General features: G+C 29.7%; 4 protein-coding genes across 6 annotated transcripts; all 4 read left to right on the top strand.

The window, feature by feature from the left end:
- Positions 1–772: 772 nt before the first annotated feature.
- LOC113855502 (AAA-ATPase At3g50940-like) lies at positions 773–2,863 on the top strand. Its single transcript, XM_027487147.1, has 2 exons — positions 773–1,741; positions 2,447–2,863. Exons 1-2 carry the CDS (start codon positions 773–775, stop codon positions 2,861–2,863), a joined length of 1,386 nt encoding a protein of 461 aa, XP_027342948.1.
- Positions 2,864–5,104: 2,241 nt separating this feature from the next.
- On the top strand, positions 5,105–7,189 carry LOC113855501 (AAA-ATPase At3g50940-like). The gene is made up of 2 exons (XM_027487146.1): positions 5,105–6,100; positions 6,779–7,189. The coding sequence occupies exons 1-2, from the start codon at positions 5,105–5,107 to the stop codon at positions 7,187–7,189; spliced, it is 1,407 nt and encodes a 468-aa protein (XP_027342947.1).
- Positions 7,190–8,793: 1,604 nt separating this feature from the next.
- Positions 8,794–9,412, top strand: LOC113856466 (olee1-like protein). Its single transcript, XM_027488284.1, has 2 exons — positions 8,794–8,962; positions 9,084–9,412. The coding sequence occupies exons 1-2, from the start codon at positions 8,794–8,796 to the stop codon at positions 9,410–9,412; spliced, it is 498 nt and encodes a 165-aa protein (XP_027344085.1).
- Positions 9,413–14,141: 4,729 nt separating this feature from the next.
- Positions 14,142–18,922, top strand: LOC113854355 (ubiquitin-conjugating enzyme E2 35). 3 transcript variants are annotated; one of them, XM_027485306.1, is made up of 8 exons: positions 14,142–14,265; positions 14,653–14,680; positions 14,939–15,025; positions 16,859–16,917; positions 17,671–17,712; positions 17,795–17,868; positions 18,386–18,483; positions 18,600–18,922. In XM_027485306.1, exons 1-8 carry the CDS (start codon positions 14,230–14,232, stop codon positions 18,635–18,637), a joined length of 462 nt encoding a protein of 153 aa, XP_027341107.1. In that variant the 5' UTR covers positions 14,142–14,229; the 3' UTR covers positions 18,638–18,922. The 3 variants fall into 3 exon arrangements, with proteins under 3 accessions (XP_027341107.1, XP_027341108.1, XP_027341106.1); XM_027485307.1 differs by having other exon boundaries at positions 14,939–15,028; positions 18,600–18,762; XM_027485305.1 differs by having other exon boundaries at positions 14,155–14,265; positions 14,653–14,707; positions 18,600–18,762.
- Positions 18,923–20,800: the final 1,878 nt, after the last annotated feature.

The following is a 20,800-nucleotide window of genomic DNA, read 5'->3' as shown; positions in this document are numbered from 1 at the left end:
TCTACTTATAATAATATGAAGAAAGACGTATAAAATAATTTAAAACATAAAAAAAGAATCTCAATATTTTTTACCCATTAATTTTTCTGAAATCTATTCAATTTATAAAGCATACAAGTTAATATTTATTTATTTTTATCAAATGTGGATTTTAATTTTACCTAAAAGTTTATGAACATAGAGATGTTAAATTTTGTACAATGACCTTTTTAATTTTTATTTTTTTTTATCGAAAGTTGGCATGAGAAAGATTCAAGACTTCTTGATCTGGTCGTCCACAAGAAATGTCGAACCTTTGAAACAAATAAATGTCAAACGGGGTGTCTGCATAGTTCGTTTATTTATTTTATCTAAATAAATGAATTCAAAGCACGTTGAATATGTACGTCGGAAGAGCATTATTTGTTTCAAACTACAATAAAAATTTGCTAATGGCAGAATTGAACCTGTGCTTTCTACCCATCACTTGGAAAGCTTCGGTTGCAAGCATCTTGATCATGGAGTGAAATAAATCTGAAAATTTCAAAACGAAAATGTCAGTACGCGTCGGAAACATGTCAAAGTCCATCATCAACAACCCAAACGAGAGATAATTAGTCTAGTTGTGTACTTTGACCCCCCCAAAAATAGTCTAGCTACGTACTATATATAGTGAATACTCCAATATTTAGATAATAAGCTTGAGATAATCTAATACAAGGTCCAAACAAAAGCCATTTTTGAATAATTTGTTTATACTTTGTATCACCCAAATTTCCATTTAACCAAAATCATGTCCAATACCAATAGCAAGACAATATTATCTGCTGTGGCCTCTCTTGCAGCCTCGGCTATGCTGATGCGAAGCATCGCCAATGAATTCATTCCTCATCAAGTCATAGACTTTTTTCATTCAGGAATTCACAATCTTTCTCGTCAATTCTCTACCCAACTCACTATTGTCATTGAAGAATTTCAAGGGATGTCCAAAAACCAAGTTTTTGAGGCTGCAGAAGCCTTTCTAGGAAATAAAGCCACTCTCTCAGCACACAGGGTTAAAGCAAGCAAATCAGAGAATGATAAAAAGTTATCATTTGGTGTAGATAGAGATGAAGAAGTGAATGATGAATTTGAAGGCGTAAAAGTAAGGTGGAAATTTATATGCATACATACTGAGTCTTCTAGTAATAGTCATCATGATATGAATGCTTCTTTAAGGTCAGAAATAAGGTACTATGAGCTAAGCTTTCACAAGAAACACAAGGAGAAAATCTTCACTTCATATTTGCCATATATTTTGGAGAGAGCCAAGGCTATCAAAGAAGAGAACATGGCAGTGAAGCTTCACACGATTGATTATGGATGTTATTGGGATCAAAATGGTGTCAAATTTGATCATCCCATGACTTTCAAAACTCTTGCAATTGATGGAGAGCTTAAGAGGGAAGTGGTGAATGACTTAGACAAGTTTGTGAAGGGAAAAGAGTTCTATAAAAGAACTGGCAAAACTTGGAAACGTGGTTACCTTTTGTATGGTCCTCCTGGCACTGGCAAGTCTAGTCTTATTGCTGCTATGGCATGTCATCTCAACTATGATATATATGACTTGGATCTTACGGTTATCAATGACAATAATGAATTAAAGAAATTGATCCTTGGCATGTCCAACCGTTCTATACTTGTGATTGAGGATATTGACTGTAGTATAAAGCTTCAGAACCGAGAAGAAGCTGAGGATGCATCTCAAAATGGAGACAATAAGGTCTGTGTTTCTATTCAAACATGCCATTCATCTCAAAAGCTTTGTCTCAATCTTTTCATTACAAAGAGACAGAGTATATATGGATAATAACAATAAGTATGAGTATTATAAAGATATGTTTGGGTTTAGATACATTTTTGGTCCCTGAAGATTTATTTTGAGGTTTTAGTTTTTGCTATAAACAATGTGAGATTATATGAGAAATAGTAATGACATATTCTTCAAAAATTAATTTATTGAATAAGTATTTTGATTTTTAAAAACGTGATCCATTACTAGGAATGCATTAAAAAATGTGTTTAAGGAAGTTCATTGATAAAAATTTTCGTCATAACATATAGCTTTCAAGAGACAACCATCAAAACAGTTGTTACATTAAAGTAAAGACTAAACCTAAATAGAATGAAACTATAGACTCCAGAACCTAAAACAGTGAGACTAGAGATATAAAACTTAAACTTTTGAAATAAAGGGTCTAAATAAATGGAAATAAGTTATGGGGAGAAAAATGTATTCAAACCTTACATTTCAATGTATGCATCCATCTAGCCACCAAGTTAACATCATCCACATGCTCGCAACTGCATACTATTTTGTTCAATCCAAATTTATATTAAAAATAAACAAGTTATTTAGTTACCAGGACTTTGTAACTGGTGACATAATTGTGATTTTGTCTCATGTTTGTTTATCATTATTGAACAGGTGACACTTTCAGGACTTCTGAACGTTATAGATGGTCTTTGGTCATGCTGTGGGGAGGAACGCATCATTATTTTTACAACCAATCACAAAGAAAGACTTGATCCAGCTCTGCTAAGGCCTGGCCGAATGGACATGCATGTTCACTTGTCATACTGCAACTTTTCTGCTTTTGAGCAATTGGCCTTCAATTACCTTGGAATTTCTCAACACAAACTCTTTGAACAGATTGAAGGGCTTCTAAATGAAGTTCAAGTGACTCCAGCTGAAATTGCAGGAGAGCTAATAAAGGTTGCTGATGTTGGAGAGTGCTTACAAGACATTGTCAAATTCCTCTACAAGAAGAAAATGTTGCAGGGCAAGACTCAAATTGAACAGAATATAAAGGAAGATCATGAAATAGGAGAAGAAAAGTTATGATATAAAATTGATCAAATTTCACAAACTTACCATGATAGCTGTTTTAGGATAAATTAATTTTTATTACTTTATGCTTCCACAAAACCAAATGACCAATGGCTCAGCTATTAACCAGATAATAATATCAGCAATACACTCTGCACCTCACTTTTTTCTTTATGAGAAATTGATATTTTATAATGGGGAGTGTGATATAATTAATCTATTTAATATTGAAGACATTAAATAGATTTTACAAAAACTTAAGCTTAAATAGACCAATTTACCCTTACTTGAGCGGCACTCTTGAAAAGAGCTTCGACAGGAAATAGTGAATGGAAAAACTTTCGGCGAGAAGGCAGCCCACCTTTTTATCAACCTTCCCATAAAAAGTTGTAAATTGAAAGCTTCGTGGAAAGAGTAGCATTTAGCAAGAACAGGTCAATGTCTCATTTGATTCAAAAACTAGGGGAAAAAAATATTTGTTTTAAATAAATACATTTACTTTGTGAAACAATAAATATATTCACTGTTGGTTAATTAGAAAGGGGAGAAATGATTGAGAATCAATGGAAATCTCAAAGTCATGAGAAAATAAAAATCTACTAAAAACATTCGTGCATTGCATGATATTTTTAAATTTAATTAAAATTGTAAATAAGAAATAAATAAATAGTATATATTTATTAATAATAATTGATATTTATTAAAAATAAATAAATTAAGAGATAATACTTTTGAAACTGATAAAATATCATCAAAATAAATTATTTAAATTAAAACACATAATTTCTTATTAAAATTAAAATTTTTAAAATTAAAATTCTCTAAAATTATAATATGACAATCTTAAATTTTAATTTACATAAAAATATATTTAATTGTTATTCTTTTTTGTTTAAACTACAGAGTTCTTTGATAGAGATAATTTTATTTAAGTCAAGTAAAACTCGAATAAAACCCATTCGTTGAGTATTTAATTAAATATATTTACTAGAATTTAAATTTAAAATTATATATTAAAAAGACATATCTTTAATTTGATATAAAATGAATAACATAATTTATAGACTTGTTTGATCAAAATAAATGCATATGATAAACAAGTTATATTGCTTGAGTTTTTATTTTTTTATAATTTTTAGCATCTATACTTTATTAAATTTATCGTTTACCATCTCTTATAATACTATACTACTTATTTTAATTATTATCCTATTTAATTTAATTTTTAATAAAACATTTATTTTCAAACAAAAATTATAGGAGCTCAAAATTAACTCGAAAGATCTAAACTATAAGTGCCTAAAAAAATTGTTTGTCTAGAAATAAAAAATATATAAGCAAATTATTTTATATCATTTAATATCTATCTATCAATTCAATATCTAATTTTATTAAATATCTCTAATTTAATAAATTAGTTGATATATTTTAACTAAAAATTAGTTTTATTTATTTATTTATTTATTTATTTTTACAAACATAGTGTATCGAGAATCAAATTTTAAAATAATTTTAAATTAGAATTATTTAATTTAAGTAATATCATTTAAAAGAAAAAAATTATAAAATTTAAAATTTAATAATCAATGTAGAAAAAGTTACGTGACTTAATTTAAAAAACAAAATACTCTTAAAAGCCCTCTCATTTTTAAGCGATGGTTTAGCTTTATAACATATGATTAGATTATATACCAATTAAAGAAGAAAGAAAATGACATTTTGTATATTATATTAACTATCTTGATTTTTTTTCATATTTGAATGAAAATTAGATAATTAACTAAGAATTAATAGAAATGTAAAAAATGAGAAACACTTAATTTTAAAAGTAAAGGTCTGGAAATATCAAATCATTAACAATTTTTATTTTTATTTTTAACATTATTAATTGCACAGTTATAAAATTATGGGACCCCAAAATATTTTAGTCAAGGCCCTTGCTTTGGTCTTTTGATAAAGCCAACCCTCACATAGAAGGAAATGAAGCTGAAATTTCCAACTGAAAATGTCATTATACATGATAGGCCCTACCCAGGAAAAATGAAAGAGGTTTCATAGAAATGTCTTGGTGACTTGACAACCCAAAAAAAGTGAACATAGGTCCTAATCTTTACTATAAAGTTGAATACTAAACTAAGCATAGTACATACTTCAACCTCCAAACAAGCTTCATTTGTGAACAATTTGCCTAGTATCACCCCTTCTTTCATTTAGTGTCTGTTTACACGTTCAAAAATCTCACACACAATCAAAACCATGTCCAACATTTTGCCAAACAGAAAATTCATGTCAAATAGTACTGCACTTATATCTGCAGTGGCATCTCTTGCAGCCTCAGCTATGCTAATCAGAAGCATTACCAAAGACTTCATTCCTCTTGAAGTCCAAGAATTTTTTTCCTCCCAAATCCATTATCTTTCTCATAAATTTTCCTCTCAACTCACCATTGTGGTTGAAGAATTTCAAGGGATGTCTAGAAACCAAGTTTTTGAGGGGGCACAAGTCTATCTAGGCACTAAAGCCACTCTCTCTGCTCTAAGAGTTAAAGCAAGCAAATCTGAGGATGATAAAAATCTAGCATTCAGTGTAGATAGAAATGAAGAAGTGAGTGATGAGTATGAAGGAGTTCAAGTAAGGTGGAAACTTAGCTGTGAAGTTGTTGAGTCTAATGGTACTAGACATTCTAATGACATGAATGCCTCTTTAAGGTCAGAAGTAAGATCCTATGAGCTAAGCTTTCACAAGAAACACAAAGAGAAGATATTCAATTCATATTTACCATTTGTGTTGGAGAAAGCCAAGGCTATTAAACAAGAGAACATGGCAGTGAAACTTCACACAATTGAATATGATTGTTATTGGAATGGACATGGTGTTACATTTGATCACCCTATGACTTTCAAAACTCTTGCAATTGATGCTGAGCTTAAAAGGAAAGTGGTGAATGATTTGGACAAGTTTGTGAAGGGTAAAGAGTTCTATGTAAGAACTGGAAAAGCTTGGAAACGTGGTTACCTTTTGTATGGCCCTCCTGGCACTGGCAAGTCTAGTCTTATTGCAGCCATGGCCAATTATCTCAACTATGATATCTATGATTTGGATCTCACCGTTGTCCATGATAATAAGGACTTGAAGAATTTGATCCTTGGCATGTGCAACCGTTCCATACTTGTGATTGAGGATATTGATTGCACCATAAAGCTGCAGAACCGACAAGAACAAAAGGAAGCAGTTAAAAATGAAGACAATAAGGTTTGTGTTTTTTTATAATATATAATTCATCTAAAATGTTCAGTCTGGACTTTTATACCAAACAGCCAAAGGGATACACTAAAGTAGAAAATATTTAGAAGGTAACGAAGATTAATCTATTTAAGATATATTTCAATCTTTGTGCATCCGATCCATTTCTGTCCATATTAACAATCATTTAAGAAGGCATTTGCCATGTATAATCTTTTTTCATTTCTGAAAATTATGACCTTTGGGATCATGTTTTATGAAATAATATTTTTAGGAATATTATAAATGTATTTAATAGATATTCTTAAAAATATTTTGATGAATATGATTATAACTTTTCTGCTTTCCTAGAAATCTTATCACCTCTTTCAGAGGAATATTTTGTTGAGAAGCGTAATTAAAAAGACATTCTTACACATGTTTGTTTTTAATAAATATTTTTCGAATTATTCGTATTAAATATAAGAATCCAACATTTATGCCTTCTAATTTTTAAGCTTGTCAGTTGTCACTTAAAATTAAAAAAAAAAGTTCTCGTACCAAACTAGAACTGTCACTTAGCACATAATACTCTTTTGGTCATGTCAAGTTCAAGAAGTTGAGAACATTATTTCCAAGACTTTGTAAATGGTTACATGATTTCAACTTTGTCTAATGTTAATTTGTTCATAATTTTCCAACCAACAGGTGACACTTTCAGGACTATTGAATGTTATAGATGGTCTTTGGTCATGCTGTGGAGAGGAACGCATCATTGTTTTCACAACCAATCACAAAGAAAGGCTTGATCCAGCTCTGCTAAGGCCTGGCCGAATGGACATGCATTTTCACTTGTCATACTGCACTTTTTCTGCTTTTGAGCAATTGGCCTTCAATTACCTTGGAATTTCACAACACAAACTCTTTGAACTAATCGAAGGGCTTCTAAGAGAAGTGAATGTGACACCAGCAGAAATTGCAGGAGAGTTAACAAAGAGTATCGATGCTATAGACCCCCTTCAAGACCTTGTCAAATTCCTACACGACAAGAAAATACTGGGACTAGCCAAAAATGACCATAATGTCAATGAAAATCATGAACAAGGTGGAGAAAAGTAATGTTACACGGACAAATATGTCAATATTATTTTCCAATGAATCGTGGTAGTAGGTAAGCTGTAAGCGTGTTATATAACAGTTCTGATTTATAAAAACAATACCACACAATATTCCTCATGTCTCTTCAACGAATCATGGTAGTGGGTAAGTATATTATATGTCAATTTCCTCATGATGAGTGACACCTTTTTTGCTTCAATGGTTGTGTACAGCCTTGCAAAAACTGGATTCACAGAATTTAAATTCCTCAACTACAGAGCAACATATTCTAGTACAGCTTTCTTCATTACCTATATAACTAATTTTATTAATGTTAAGATTTAATATTGATATTTACTGAATTTATACGTGTAAAAATTAAAAAAATATAAAAAATACCTATTTTTATTATAATGTTAAAAAATTTAATTTGAAAAATCAAACTCATTCTATCCTTACTTAACTTATTTTAAAATATAAATTAAATCAAATAAATTGTTTAGCGAATGAATCTAACATTAGAATCTTGAGTTGGGAAAGAATAAGTTAAAAAATTAAGATGGAAAATAATATTTTAAAAGTTTAATTATATTTCTTTTTGTTTCTACAAGTGTATTACTCTATGAAAGTAGTTTTTAAAAAATTTGTTAAGATTTATTCTTTGATATTTTAAAAATGTTTAGAATTAATTTCTAACGTTCTGTAAATAATAAGCTAAATATCATAACTCTAACTCATCATTGCTCCATTATTTAATTATTTTAAATATTTAATTTTACCAAAAAAACTTTAAATTTGGAATGTTTTATTTCTTTTTTTAAAATAAAAAATTATTTTTAAAAAGAGAAACAAACATGTTTTTAGTTTTTTTTTTCTCTTTCTCTCTTTTCTTTTTTTCTTGCAACATCTAACAACATCTAAACACTTGTATTAGAGTGATTATGTTGCAAGCAACAATCTCAACATAAAAAATTTTAAGGTTCATTCTTTATTTTAGAGCTTCACAAGAAATTTTCGGATTTATTATTTTAACAAAGTTATTAATTTTTTATGATAAAATACTTATAAATATAGGATTAAAATTAAAATTTTATCATCTCAAGTTCAAGATGATAAATAGTTTTTATAAATTAAAATATAAAAAATATTTTTAACAAAAATATAATTGCTAAAATTTAAATTTGGATTTTTTAGTTATAATATTCTTATTTACTATTTTATATTTATCAGTTAACTTAATAATTAGTTTTTTCTAACTTTGATGAACTAGTTGTTAGTTTTGCCAAACATACCTTTAATATATTTTTTACAATTACAATAATAGTATTATGATTTTTATTTTTCCAAATAACATAGCAAATGAACCTAATAGTTTACTAAATTTGGAAGAAGGGCTCCTAAGGTTTTTCTGAATTAGTTGTACACCTCAACAAAACGGGTGGAAGAAAAGCAAAAGGAGAAATAGTCATTCTCCCTCTAAATATAGGGAACCCCATAACTACCACACAAGTTAATGGACTAAGTTTGATGCATGCACCTATAAAACCATTTGATGGCATCCCTTTCTCTCATCACAAGGGGAGGAATATCATTAACCATTAACCATTAACATTTACCAAATTACAATGGAAAAGTCATTTGCCGTTGCCCTCCTTGTTTCTGCTTTCTGTTTCTCTTCTGCATTGGCTCGTAACACACCTGCTGATTCCAATGATACGTTTTTCGTTGAAGGCAAGATTTATTGTGATCCTTGCCGCTTCGAATTCGAGTCCAGACTTAGCTACCCATTGGCAGGTAAACAATCAACACACACTTTTTCTTTAATATATCTATACGAGTTGATCAAATCTGATGATAAAAAGTGCCATACTTAACGCTTACACTTTTTGATAACTTTTTATATATGTATATGCAGATGTGAAGATTACTTTGCAATGCACGAAGGAAGAAAGTGATAACGTGATATTGGTGAAGGAGGCCAAAACCGACGCAAATGGCAAATATAGCATTCCTGTGGATGGTGATCACGAGGAAGAGAGATGTATGGTGACTGCTGAGGCACCTACTGAAGGGAAGTGCAAGAGTAGCATGACAATCAAGTCTGATAGAATTCTGTTGACCACCAACATGGGTGTCTCTTCCTTGGCTCGCTATGCCAATCCCCTTGGGTTCATGACACAGACAGCTGATCCACAATGTTCCTCAGTTGTCTCCGAGTTGGAATTAGACAAATTTGATGACTAAGTGCAAATTTCATGTGATCAAACGTCAACTGTCATGTGTCCATTGTAGCCATTCTCCAAATGTGTTGTTCATTCTGTTTAACCATACAAGCTCATGATGTTATTATTTGTTAAACGTTTGATCAATAAGAATTTTCGGAGTTTGGTATCTGACTTTTGCATCGTTGTTTGTGGTTTCAGAAATCAGTATTTTCTTTTCCTTTTTTTTTCCAGCTTTATGCTTTCCTTTTTTCTTTTTAATTAACCCCATATTTTCAAATTAGAAGCCAACAAATAAAAAATAGAGAAAATAAAAAAGAGAGGTGAAGATGTGGGTAGATTGCATGTTCAGTTTGATCAGCGTTAATCCAACGCAGATCCCAAGTACGTTTTCTAATTTTAAGTATATATTATATAATTAAATGTTTTTACTCACCCTCTAATTAACGAAAAATAACAACCAGCAAATTTATATCATCGGTAGTTTGGACCGTTGGTGTGATAAATAATGAATAATTTTTAATGACTTTTTTATTTTATAAAAGTTGCCAACCACATTTTAGAGAAAGCAAATCTTGATCAGCCTCTCTCTAACTCTTTTTCAAAATTTACTTATTTTAAGCAAATTTAAATTAGAAACGCTAAAACTATAAAAAAATTTGAATCCAATTTTTATGCAAATAAAGTAAAAGTACTTATCAACAAAATATTAATGATAATAGATTTAAAAATTTGAAAGAAACTTGTCAAAAGTCCACAATTTACAAAAGCAATGGAGTAAATAAGTAAATAATGATGGCTAAAAATAACTTTTGATTCGTAACTATTCTTCATCAGAGAGAATCATATTCAAGTTAAATACAAGTCAAAACAACCCTTAAAATATATATATATATATATATATATATAATATTATTATAATAATTAATTTTATATTTAAAATGAAAATTTTATCTTTAAAGTAATTGGTAAAAATCAATAAATAATTTTTTGTTAGAAATTACAATAAAGTTATATTAAATAAGATGGCTGTTTCTTGTTAGTAACATATTACAAAAAAAAATTATTTTCATTCTTCAATGAGTAAATCTGTTCTGAATTATATTAAATAATATATTATAAATAATTGAGTCAGAAATATTTTTACAATTTTTTTATGTAAGTAAGAAATTTAATTTCACGTATATTTAAACTTTAAAATATAACACATTGTATATTGTTCCTGTTAAGGTAATCCGGGTCTTCAAGTCTCTGTTCTGACGCGCTGACGTTTCTTTAGCCATTGTTGACGTGAGAGAGTACCTGCAAAAAGCACTCTGATGTTGAAGTCAAGATTTGGTTCTGAGCAATAAATGCTATTTAATAATGAAAACTCAACCATTTACCTGTACTTTTACCTTCCTTATGTAGGCACTATAATGGGTCTGTCGAGTCAGTCTTCATTTTAACTCGTTATTTAAAGTAAATAATATCTTAATTATTACCCTTAATTGAGTTAATTACCTTTTAATCCCGACGAGGAGTATCCGGCCTATTCGATATAATAGATACTCAATTTTCTTTTCGTACAAGTTGGACCAAGTTGATTTTTATCTAGTACATATAGTATTATGTTTGAAAAAAATTGTAGAATTTCACACACACATATATATATATATATATATATATATATATATATATATTGAAATACATATATACCATTTCAAATTTGTTAATAGTTATTATCTAGGCAATGCTTTTCAAATCTTTTTCGCAAGTACGTGTAACCTTCCCCCACATGACTATTTTTTCCTTGGAAAAATAGTCAACAATAGAGTTTTACGTTAAATAGGTCTCATGAATCAAAAGTTATAACTTTCTTATGTACACAATTAAAATTTTATATTATATGTAATATCGTACATAATTATTTTTATCATACATACATATATATATATATATATATATATATATATATATATTCTAAAAATACATCTTAAAACACAGAAACGTAACACTTAAATTGTATCCTCTTCAAGTGTTCATAAAATATTTCTCTAAAAATTATTCTATGTTAAATCATATTTAAATTTATTAATTATATTAAACTTAATCCTTATAATTTATTTTAAATTTTTTAAAAATAATTATTTAATATATGTTAAAATCACAAGATAAATATATATATATAACATTTTTTTATTAAAAATATAATATATTACAAAGTTCAATACATTAATAGTATTAAGTGGTATAATCTTTAATAAAAAAAAAACTATTTTCATTCTTAATCGTTTGTTATTTTAACTTTGACAAATATCAACGTGTGTCTTTAAAGTATTAGTTAATCAACTAAAAATAAAATATTTTTGGTCTTAAAATATAATGAATAATTTTTTTATAATTTTTTAATAAAAAATTTTTGTTTTATTTTTTTAATCCATATCCTAAAAGTACTGAATAATAATATGTATTTTTTTAGTTTTTTTAATTTTATTATTTTATATTTTCATAACGTAATATTTTTCTTGAGTAAACTTTCAATTTATTTTCTTAAATATGGTAAAGCTAGACGTCAAAATTTAAAATTTTAACTTCTAAACTAATAATCATTAATTATGTTATTCCTTACCTATAAGAGATGTTAAAATTAAGTAATAAAAGAATAATTTGTTACATTATGTAAAGTTTATTATAGACAAAGAACAATATCGTTTAAAATTTTTTAAAAAATAATTTATTTTTGTCCCTAACTTTTAATATTTTTAAGTAATAAAGTCCATATTTTACCTTCTTCCTTATAATATCTTTTTTTTTTCTTGAACCATTACTGCAACGATGTTCCTTTCTTCTATGATGTCTTATTTGTTTTTTAACATTGCATAGCCTTGTTTTCCCTTTCTCTTCATAATTCTCTCTTTTATTCAACCCAATATCACATGTTTTCTCTTCTAAACACAACTCAATATGTTCAAATTCTCATTAACTCAAATCTCATCTCTCAACCACCTCTTTCTCTTCATGCCACACCTACCAAAATCACATTCAAATTTAACCTTTCTGTCAATTCACTCCACATCCCACACTCATTCTGACTCATAGTCCTTTTGACCCCTCTAATGCCACCTTTTCTAATTATGAAAAATTATCCTCTGACTTCAACAAAACTGGTTGCTACCATGCCTCCTTTTCCTTATCTAATTTGTTTAAAACCTTTATGAAATCATGCAAGCTTGAGGTTTTGATTTAGTGGTTCAGGTAATAAAATCCAAAATAAAGGAGCTTTATAGCATGAACGTCATTGTAAGGGTGACTAGAGGAAAGAAAAACACACCATAGAAAAAGTGCAAAGTGAAAGACAAGCAAGATACCTCATTACTAATTTCATTGACCTTTCAACCCCTCTAGTGCCACCTCTTCTAATTACAGAAAATCATCCTTCGACTTCAATAAAATTAGTTATTATTGTATCTTATTCCTCATCCAATTTGTTTAAAACCTTCACTAACCAAAACTTGTAGGCTCAAGGTTTTGATTTGGTGGTTTAGGTGATAAAACTCAAAACAAAAGAATTTTATAACATGACATTGTAGAGGTAGCTGGAAGAAGGAAGAAAATACCATTGAAGAAGGTAAAACAGAAGGGTGGAAAAGACTTTATTGTCAAAAAATATTAAAAGTCACGGACAAAAATAATTAAAAAATAATGTCATTTTTTTGTTCAAAATAAACTAATAACTTAATGTGACATATAATCACTTTATTACTCAATTTTAACATCTTTAAATGATAATTGCTAACTTTATATATTAAAATTTTAAATTAAAAAATTGATTTGAATAATGTTACATATTTTAGATATTAAAGTAAATATTTACTCTCTTTTTTTCTTCTGTGCTCGGAATGTCAAATTGACTTGACTTGATGAGTCACTTGCCTAACCTATTAAAAATGGTAGGCCAAGTTAAATGCTTTAGACCCATTAGCCTGCTCAAACTATCTTAATTTAACTTGACAAAATGCAAGTTAATGTAGGTTAAACCAAACTTACACATTGAGTCTCTTTTTAATTTTAAAAAATAAAAAATAATCATTTTATTAATTAAATATTAATATAAAAATAATATATTTATTAATTTTAAATGGGTTGACTCATTAATTCATTGGCTCACTATGTATACCAACCTCACTTTTTTTTTCCTTTTTTTTTTGGTCTCGGACAAGCTAGTCTTTTAACCCACCCTTAAACAGATTGAAATAAAAAATTTAATTTATTTTCTAAACAAGGTAGGAGCAAATTAAGGTAGGCTGACATGTGTTTAACACTCATGTATACCCTTATTTAATTGTAAAAAATTAAAGAAAAGTAAATAAAATAATTGAAAAATAATAAAAATATTAGAGTGAAAATATGATAATATATTACATTAATTGCATATTCTTTAATCTAAAGATTTTAAACAATAAAATATAAAATATTATTTATTAAAATTTTATTAAATATTTTTGAAACCATTAATTTTTTTTCTAAATTATGCCTATTTTTATTCTGTTAAATATGTTTTTAATAAATAATTGTATTTAAAATTCAGGTTAAATTACACACATACATATATAATTAAACATTAATTTATTAATACAAAATTTTACGACATTAAACTTATAAAATTTATATTTGTCAGAAGTTGTTAACGATGTTAAATTATTATGGTTTTTCTTTTAATTGTTTATTAAAAATTTTACAAATAAAAGCAGCTATCACGAATATGTTTTGTTGAGCTTTGTTGTCGTTTGTGTTTGTGAGAGAAAGTTCTCTCTGTGACTCAAAACCCTATTGCGTGCTTTGCAATCGACCCCGATAATGGCGAACAGTAATCTCCCTCGAAGAATCATCAAGGTTAGTATCCATTTTCTCGTTAAGATCCCCATTTCAATTTCTCTGATCGATGCCAAATCCAAGGGAACTCAAAATCTGTTCATATTAACTTTCTCTGTTAATTTTTTTAGTATCACGTAGCCCAATAGTTTGACTGAACAAAGAACTTCAATTTCGATTTAGGGTCAATTTCAAAACGGTTCCCCTTTTCACTTTAACCCTCCTTAATTTAAGTGACGGTGACGAAAATAAATGAAAGTTTTTGGCGCTGAATCGGGGATTCAGCTCCTCTTTTTATTTGTTTTAATCTTAGCTGGCATCAGATTTTGTAGTTCTGGTTTTTCTTTGTTCCGTGTTTGAATTTGATCCTTGTGAATGTTTTGTTCACTCTTGTTTTGATCTCAACAGGAAACGCAGCGTTTGCTTAGTGAGCCAGGTAACTTGTTATTCTCGGTTCCTCTTTGTCGTTGCACACTTAATTTGAAATATCCGGTGATCGTGTGGTGCATTAGAAGCTTGCCGGGAGTTAAATGGGTAGTGCTTGTTGTGTCTCTTGTTTTTTGGGGCTTTTCTTAAGGAGTATTTTGTAAGATACCTTGAATCAAATGTTACCTTATGTAAGGGTTACATCATTGTTGTTTTTATTCTACCGAGTTAATTGTTTCCGTGTCTCTTTTATGATTCGATGATGCAGCGCCTGGAATTAGTGCATCCCCTTCGGAAGACAATATGAGATATTTCAATGTGATGATCCTTGGCCCGACCCAGTCACCTTATGAAGGTAGTATTGAACCCAACGGCTTGGTTTTGGCCCTTGAAATGCATTGTGATTTGATGCCTCAGCTAAAAAGAGTGTTAAATTCTGTTTGATTTGGGTGCTTTTAAAGTAGTGCGTTGACATTTTCTATTAACAATTATGCTCTACAATCATAGAATCAAATATATTTTGCAAATGTTTCTGAAAGGGTATTACTTACAGTTTTTGACTGAAGTTTCCATTATAATTGTATCTTTTTATATCTGTAATTTTATCCTAGCAGTCTTACCACATTTGGCCTGGTTTCATAAAAGGTTGGTCTGTTAGTAATTTTGTTGTCACAATCCGTGTAAATAATGATGAGGCAGAAATTGGAATATTAGTTCATATTGTTATAATCACTAATACCTATAGATTTTTTTGCTTCTAGAAGCTATCTTTTCTTATCATCATGAGTTCAAGCCCCATTCTCCACCTGAATCTTGGACTATATAGAAGTGCATTATCTTGGTGCATGTTTTTCCCTTTATGTTTATGGCTGACCAGAGAATAGTTTTTACCATTTACGTCATATTTCCAGTTTCCACCTCATATATAATCAGTTGCTATAGGTTGCCACCCTTGTGCATCAAGAAACTGCTTTATGGTTCCTTTCTAGCTGCCTGCTTAGGTTCACTTTCTATTAGAATACCTAAAAACAGTCACCTTTCTACAAAAGCATTTTTGGTGACCAAACTAAATTCTTGTCATTCATTTTATAAGCAATGCTTTTGATCTAGGAACCACTAACACTTCAAATGGTTGCTATAATGGTCAGATACATAGGTATTTTCTGATACCATGATGATTAAAATTTAGATATATTATACATTGTTGTGTGTACAATGAATAATACTGACTCAATATTAATGTCTGTCCTAAGGTTTGTGTTTTTATGTTCATACTATATTAATTTTATATGTCGTATCTTAGCTGGGTTATGTCAGGTAATTTTTACAATTTACTGCATCTATGTCCCATATTTGTGTCCTATGTGTGTATCCATACTTCCTAGATTTCCATTTAATTGATTCTGCTAATCAGTTCCCAGTGGAAATTTGATATACTTATTTCTTTATAACCTCTTCAACTAAAGTGATTTTCTGCCCCAAGTGGTTGCTTTTGGAGGTTGAACACTAGAATAAATTGACTTGAACGAAAAGAGAAAATTAGATAAAAGATTGAGTCGAATAAATGGATGGTTCCATGCTCTAATTGTAGCAAGTGTGTTCATCTATTTTACTTTAGTTTCCTTTTTTTGGCTTCTTCTTGTTGAAAGCTATAGTGTGGTCCTCTCCACACATAAAGAGTAGGGTGGTTTTGGTCATGCAAGAAAATTGAATGTTGAAACACATGACTAGAATTATTATAGAAGATTATGCTCTCTTCACCTTTTTTTATTAAATTAAGAATAGAATTGGGCCTTCTGAATGGTGCACATTTATAGAGTAAATGCAGAATTGCTAATCATTAACAAAGAAATTCAACTGCTTATGTTTTTATAGAATACAAGCAGCTATAAACAAACCATTGAATTGTTGATGTGATAAAACCACTCCTTTCATTTTTGCATTAGCGGTTAATATTCTGCACTTTCCTATAAAGTACAGTAGTGCGCCTTGCAGTTGGAATGTGTTGCCAGAGTGCTTCATGTGTCACTGGGTGATATATGGTACTCCCATGCGTGGTGCAGGCCCCTACCTATAGGCACCCTGATATCCTATGCCTAGCTTGATGATACTGATTTTTTTTATTGCCCCAACCTTGATAGTGTCTCATGTTTTCTCTAATATGCAAGATTTTTGTCTATATTATCAGGGGGAGTATTCAAGTTAGAATTATTTTTACCAGAAGAATATCCAATGGCTGCTCCAAAGGTACTTAATTTAATTGTTGTTTACATTTTGTCAATATGTATTGTGGTATTTATTTGGTGTTAATTCTTAAGATCTCTTGAGTTGTTTTCCACCTAAAAGAAATGTCAATATAAATTATTTTTACCTGTAAATTGTTTTAATTCTGTTTATTTGCTTTTTGGCATCTAATGATTAGGACTACCCGACTACTATTAATGTCATGGGGTAGGATATTCTGAAAACTTGCATTAAGAACAGCGTCATGGTCCAAACTCCAAAGTCCAAACTCAGCCTTGTCCATGTCTTATCTTGTTGAAACTGAAACATTATTGTAAACAGTTTTAAATACATTGTCCTTTTTATTTATCAATGTAATGGAAATATTTTCTCCAAAGGTTGGGGTGGATTAATTATTCAACTTTCTAGTACAGTCTGAGATTAAGTCTTGGAATTTATTTTAGCACATTTTGGAGCCATTACTAATTCCAGGCCAGGGTTTAGGGAAAGTGCATTCTTACAGCTCTTCTGTGCATCTGATGGGGGTTAATATTGGCCAAGAGGGTCCAATGGGCTTTTTTTCCTTTTGTTTTCAAGGATAATATAATAATATCTATCCATTTCATAATTATGTGGTTATTCAGTTTTCTATTTTTTTGCTGGCTAATTTTGGTTTTATTTTTAAGATAATAATACCTTGTGGATGGACTTGTTCAGTACATTTTTAAAAAACAATCTCCAATCATTTCTAATTAAACTATGCATTGCTTCTTCCAGGTTAGGTTTCTGACAAAAATTTATCATCCAAACATTGATAAGGTACACTTCACTTTCCCTTAACATTTTTTTTTCATTTCTTCCTTGGTAATAACTTTTCTTATAAGTTGGAGTTTAATGCCAGCTTGGCAGGATATGTCTTGACATTCTCAAGGACAAGTGGAGTCCTGCCCTTCAGATTCGCACTGTACTTCTGAGGTATATTTAACTTTCATTCTTTACTCTACTGGATGTATATTGATATACATATTATTTGCTGAAGAAATGCGGCAATCTGTGTAATGTAATGATACTCATATAGGGAAATAGAGATAGGCATTTATGTAGATTTATGAGTCTAAGAGTATAATTTTTAAATTTAATTTGTATATTAGTCACTTTTCTGGAAGATATTTTGTTTGGTAAAATTGTATTGAAAAAAAGGATTAAAGGTACTAATTGATAGGCCCAGATTTTTAAAACCATTAATATTCTGCTTTACCACATATAAGAAAAAGGAGAGAGGAGAGGGGAGAAGAGACCCGAGCATTTGTTTGTGGTTGCTGAGTCAATTTGTATGTTAGTCTGTCTGGATCTTGGTTTTGATTACTGGAGTACCTGCCCCCTGGTGTGGCCACCATGTGTGACAAGTCAGTGAGAAATATTAAATTAGCCTGCTCTTAATTGGAAAGGGTATTTTGTACTAATAATGTGAATTTGGTGGGTTCTCTTCCAGTATTCAAGCCCTTCTAAGTGCACCAAACCCAGATGATCCACTTTCTGAGAACATTGCCAAGCATTGGAAATCTAACGAGGCCGAGGCTGTGGAAACAGGTATGTCTTTTCTGTTTGTACGATTACATCAAAATTAGTTGTTATTTGTTAATGATGGCCTCAAACATTCTATATGCATACTCTCTTATGAAAGTGGGGTGGTATTTGATTTGCAGCCAAGGAATGGACCCGGTTATATGCTAGTGGTGCCTGATGATTGTGTGGACACTTTTGGCCTCAAATAACTATAGTGGAAGTGTATGCTATTAACTCTCAAATTGAAATGGAAATTTGGAGGAATTGTCTGAACTATTTTGGATTTAATATTCCTCAATAGCTTCCGGTTACCTGTTGATTGCTTTCTTTCTCTTGGAAGCCTTATCTTGGAACTTGTATTAATACATGTTATCTTTTTTGTGTCAAAAATTTTAAACATCCTTCATCTTCCAACTTCTAAGCAATTTGGGATCATCAAACTTCATAATAAAAAAAATTCCAAATAAGTTTCTTTTGGTTTGTCCCCCATTTCCTTGAATTCATATTTAATATGGTAGGTTGTGTAATCATGAATTATCTTCACGCGTATACATTTGAACAAGGCTAATCAAGATTAGAATTATAAAATTTAACATGACTGGATTTTGTGGAGATATAGATAACAAGGTCCTAAACATACTTTAAGCCAGACCTTATTTGGGGTTATGTCTTTCTTTACTCACAAGATCATGTGAAAAAAAATTAAAAAACTGAAGATATATTCCTGTCTTAAATAAATCACGAAATTTAAGTCTTCTGAATCTCAATTTTCTGTTCATTATCGACTGATATTTGTAGATTTTAGGTGTATTTAGAGGACAACTTTATTAAGTGTTTATTAATTAAATTATTGCATAGGGGATTTATTGACATTTGTTGAAAAGAATTTACAGTAGTTATGAAGTATTTTTATAAGTTATTTTAAACATTTTTGTAATACTAGTGTAGGGTGTTGTTACTATGTAACTATAGCGTAAGCATGCGTGCAGCAGCAAGAACATAATAGGATTTACGCATTGAGGACCATGGGGTAGAATTTTAAGGGCAACGGTCAATTAATTGAGAAACAGGCGAAAGCCAATTTAAATAATATGACTTGAGTACTAGAAGAAAAAGGATAGTTTTTTTAATAAATATTTTCTAAATTAATAATTCTTAAAATAAAAGATAAAGTGATGGATTAGTATATTCATATTTATTTAATTCTATAAATATTTTTTTCAAAATTAAAGGTGAAAAACCTCTCTTCCTCATTTTCCTTAATAACATTCAGATAAATCTTTCGGACATATTTGGTGGGAGTTAAGTGTTGAAAGAAAATGAAACTAAGATACATTTTTAAATTTTTATAAATAATCCTCAAAATTACATATTTTAATGCATTAGTTTTTATAGTTTTATAAATATTATATATTTCTTAATTTAAAATTAAAACATTTGTTTTCTTGCCCTCTTTCGGTTTTAAAACTTAACTTCCAAACATACCTTCAAAACTTAATTATTAGAAAGTTTTGGCGGTGAGCGAAAATGTCTTTCTTGTCTATTGGACCAATAGGATTGAAGGATTTAAGGTTAAGCTGAAGTTAATTATTGATCATCCTCAATTATTTGGTACGTGAAGAATACTCCATTCGATTCCTTAATTTCGCGTAAGAGGTAAGAAAAAAGGGGCAATTTAGAGGGGTGAAGGCCAAATTTTCTTTTAACAAAAAGGCTGTCACGACAAAATTGTGGAGGCAAAAGTCCAAACAGCTATGACAAACTGACATCATCAGTGGCATCCCATGTTCTCATGCTATACAATTCATGCAATAATGCATCACAAGCCATCATTAGGATGAAAAAATAAAAAAAAATAAAAAAATATAATACATTTTCATTTAAAATTATATAAAATAATACAATTTAATTTATAAATATTATTAAATATAAATTTTTATGATGTAAAATATTAAACAGGTTAAAAAAGAAAGAAGAAACAAACGGCTAAAAGGACCTTGAAAACCTGATTTTCTCTGAATTGCAACGACAAGGGGCGTTTGAAGTTGGCAACGCTCTCTGATAATGTTGTCGTACACCGTACGTTTGGTACAGTGCCTCCACGAAATCCTTTATCCTACATTTCTTTATTATTAATATTTGATGTTAAGGCGAAGTACTTTTCCGTTTGCTTTGTGCCTTTTATTATTTTTCCCTTTACAGCGCACGTGTGGGCCACGTGAATGAATGCCGCTGGTTTTAACAGCTGTCTTTGGTGGACACACCGACACATCACAACACAGCACTTCTCATCCACACTCACTACTTACCCCAAATCCCAATCCATTTTCCAAAATGGTAA

Source organism: Abrus precatorius, unplaced genomic scaffold (assembly GCF_003935025.1).
Source record: "Abrus precatorius isolate BTA unplaced genomic scaffold, Abrus_2018 Scaffold11, whole genome shotgun sequence".
Lineage (NCBI taxonomy): Eukaryota > Viridiplantae > Streptophyta > Magnoliopsida > Fabales > Fabaceae > Abrus > Abrus precatorius.
The sequence above is the reverse complement of the archived record's forward strand: the minus strand, read 5'-3'. Positions and strand labels throughout refer to the sequence as shown.

What these genes read in the sequence shown, in the direction of transcription:
- LOC113854355 (XM_027485305.1), top strand. Translation starts at nt 14,230, where the DNA reads ATGGCGAACAGTAATCTCCCTCGAAGAATCATCAAG. An exon ending in TCCCTCGAAGAATCATCAAG is followed by an intron (nt 14,266 to 14,652) that starts GTTAGTATCCAT and finishes TGATCTCAACAG; the next exon opens with GAAACGCAGCGTTTGCTTAG. An exon ending in ATTCGCACTGTACTTCTGAG is followed by an intron (nt 17,869 to 18,385) that starts GTATATTTAACT and finishes GTTCTCTTCCAG; the next exon opens with TATTCAAGCCCTTCTAAGTG.
- LOC113855501 (XM_027487146.1), top strand. Translation starts at nt 5,105, where the DNA reads ATGTCCAACATTTTGCCAAACAGAAAATTCATGTCAAATAGTACTGCA. An exon ending in TTAAAAATGAAGACAATAAG is followed by an intron (nt 6,101 to 6,778) that starts GTTTGTGTTTTT and finishes TCCAACCAACAG; the next exon opens with GTGACACTTTCAGGACTATT.
- LOC113855502 (XM_027487147.1), top strand. Translation starts at nt 773, where the DNA reads ATGTCCAATACCAATAGCAAGACAATATTATCTGCTGTGGCCTCTCTT. An exon ending in CTCAAAATGGAGACAATAAG is followed by an intron (nt 1,742 to 2,446) that starts GTCTGTGTTTCT and finishes ATTATTGAACAG; the next exon opens with GTGACACTTTCAGGACTTCT.
- LOC113856466 (XM_027488284.1), top strand. Translation starts at nt 8,794, where the DNA reads ATGGAAAAGTCATTTGCCGTTGCCCTCCTTGTTTCTGCTTTCTGTTTC. An exon ending in ACTTAGCTACCCATTGGCAG is followed by an intron (nt 8,963 to 9,083) that starts GTAAACAATCAA and finishes ATGTATATGCAG; the next exon opens with ATGTGAAGATTACTTTGCAA.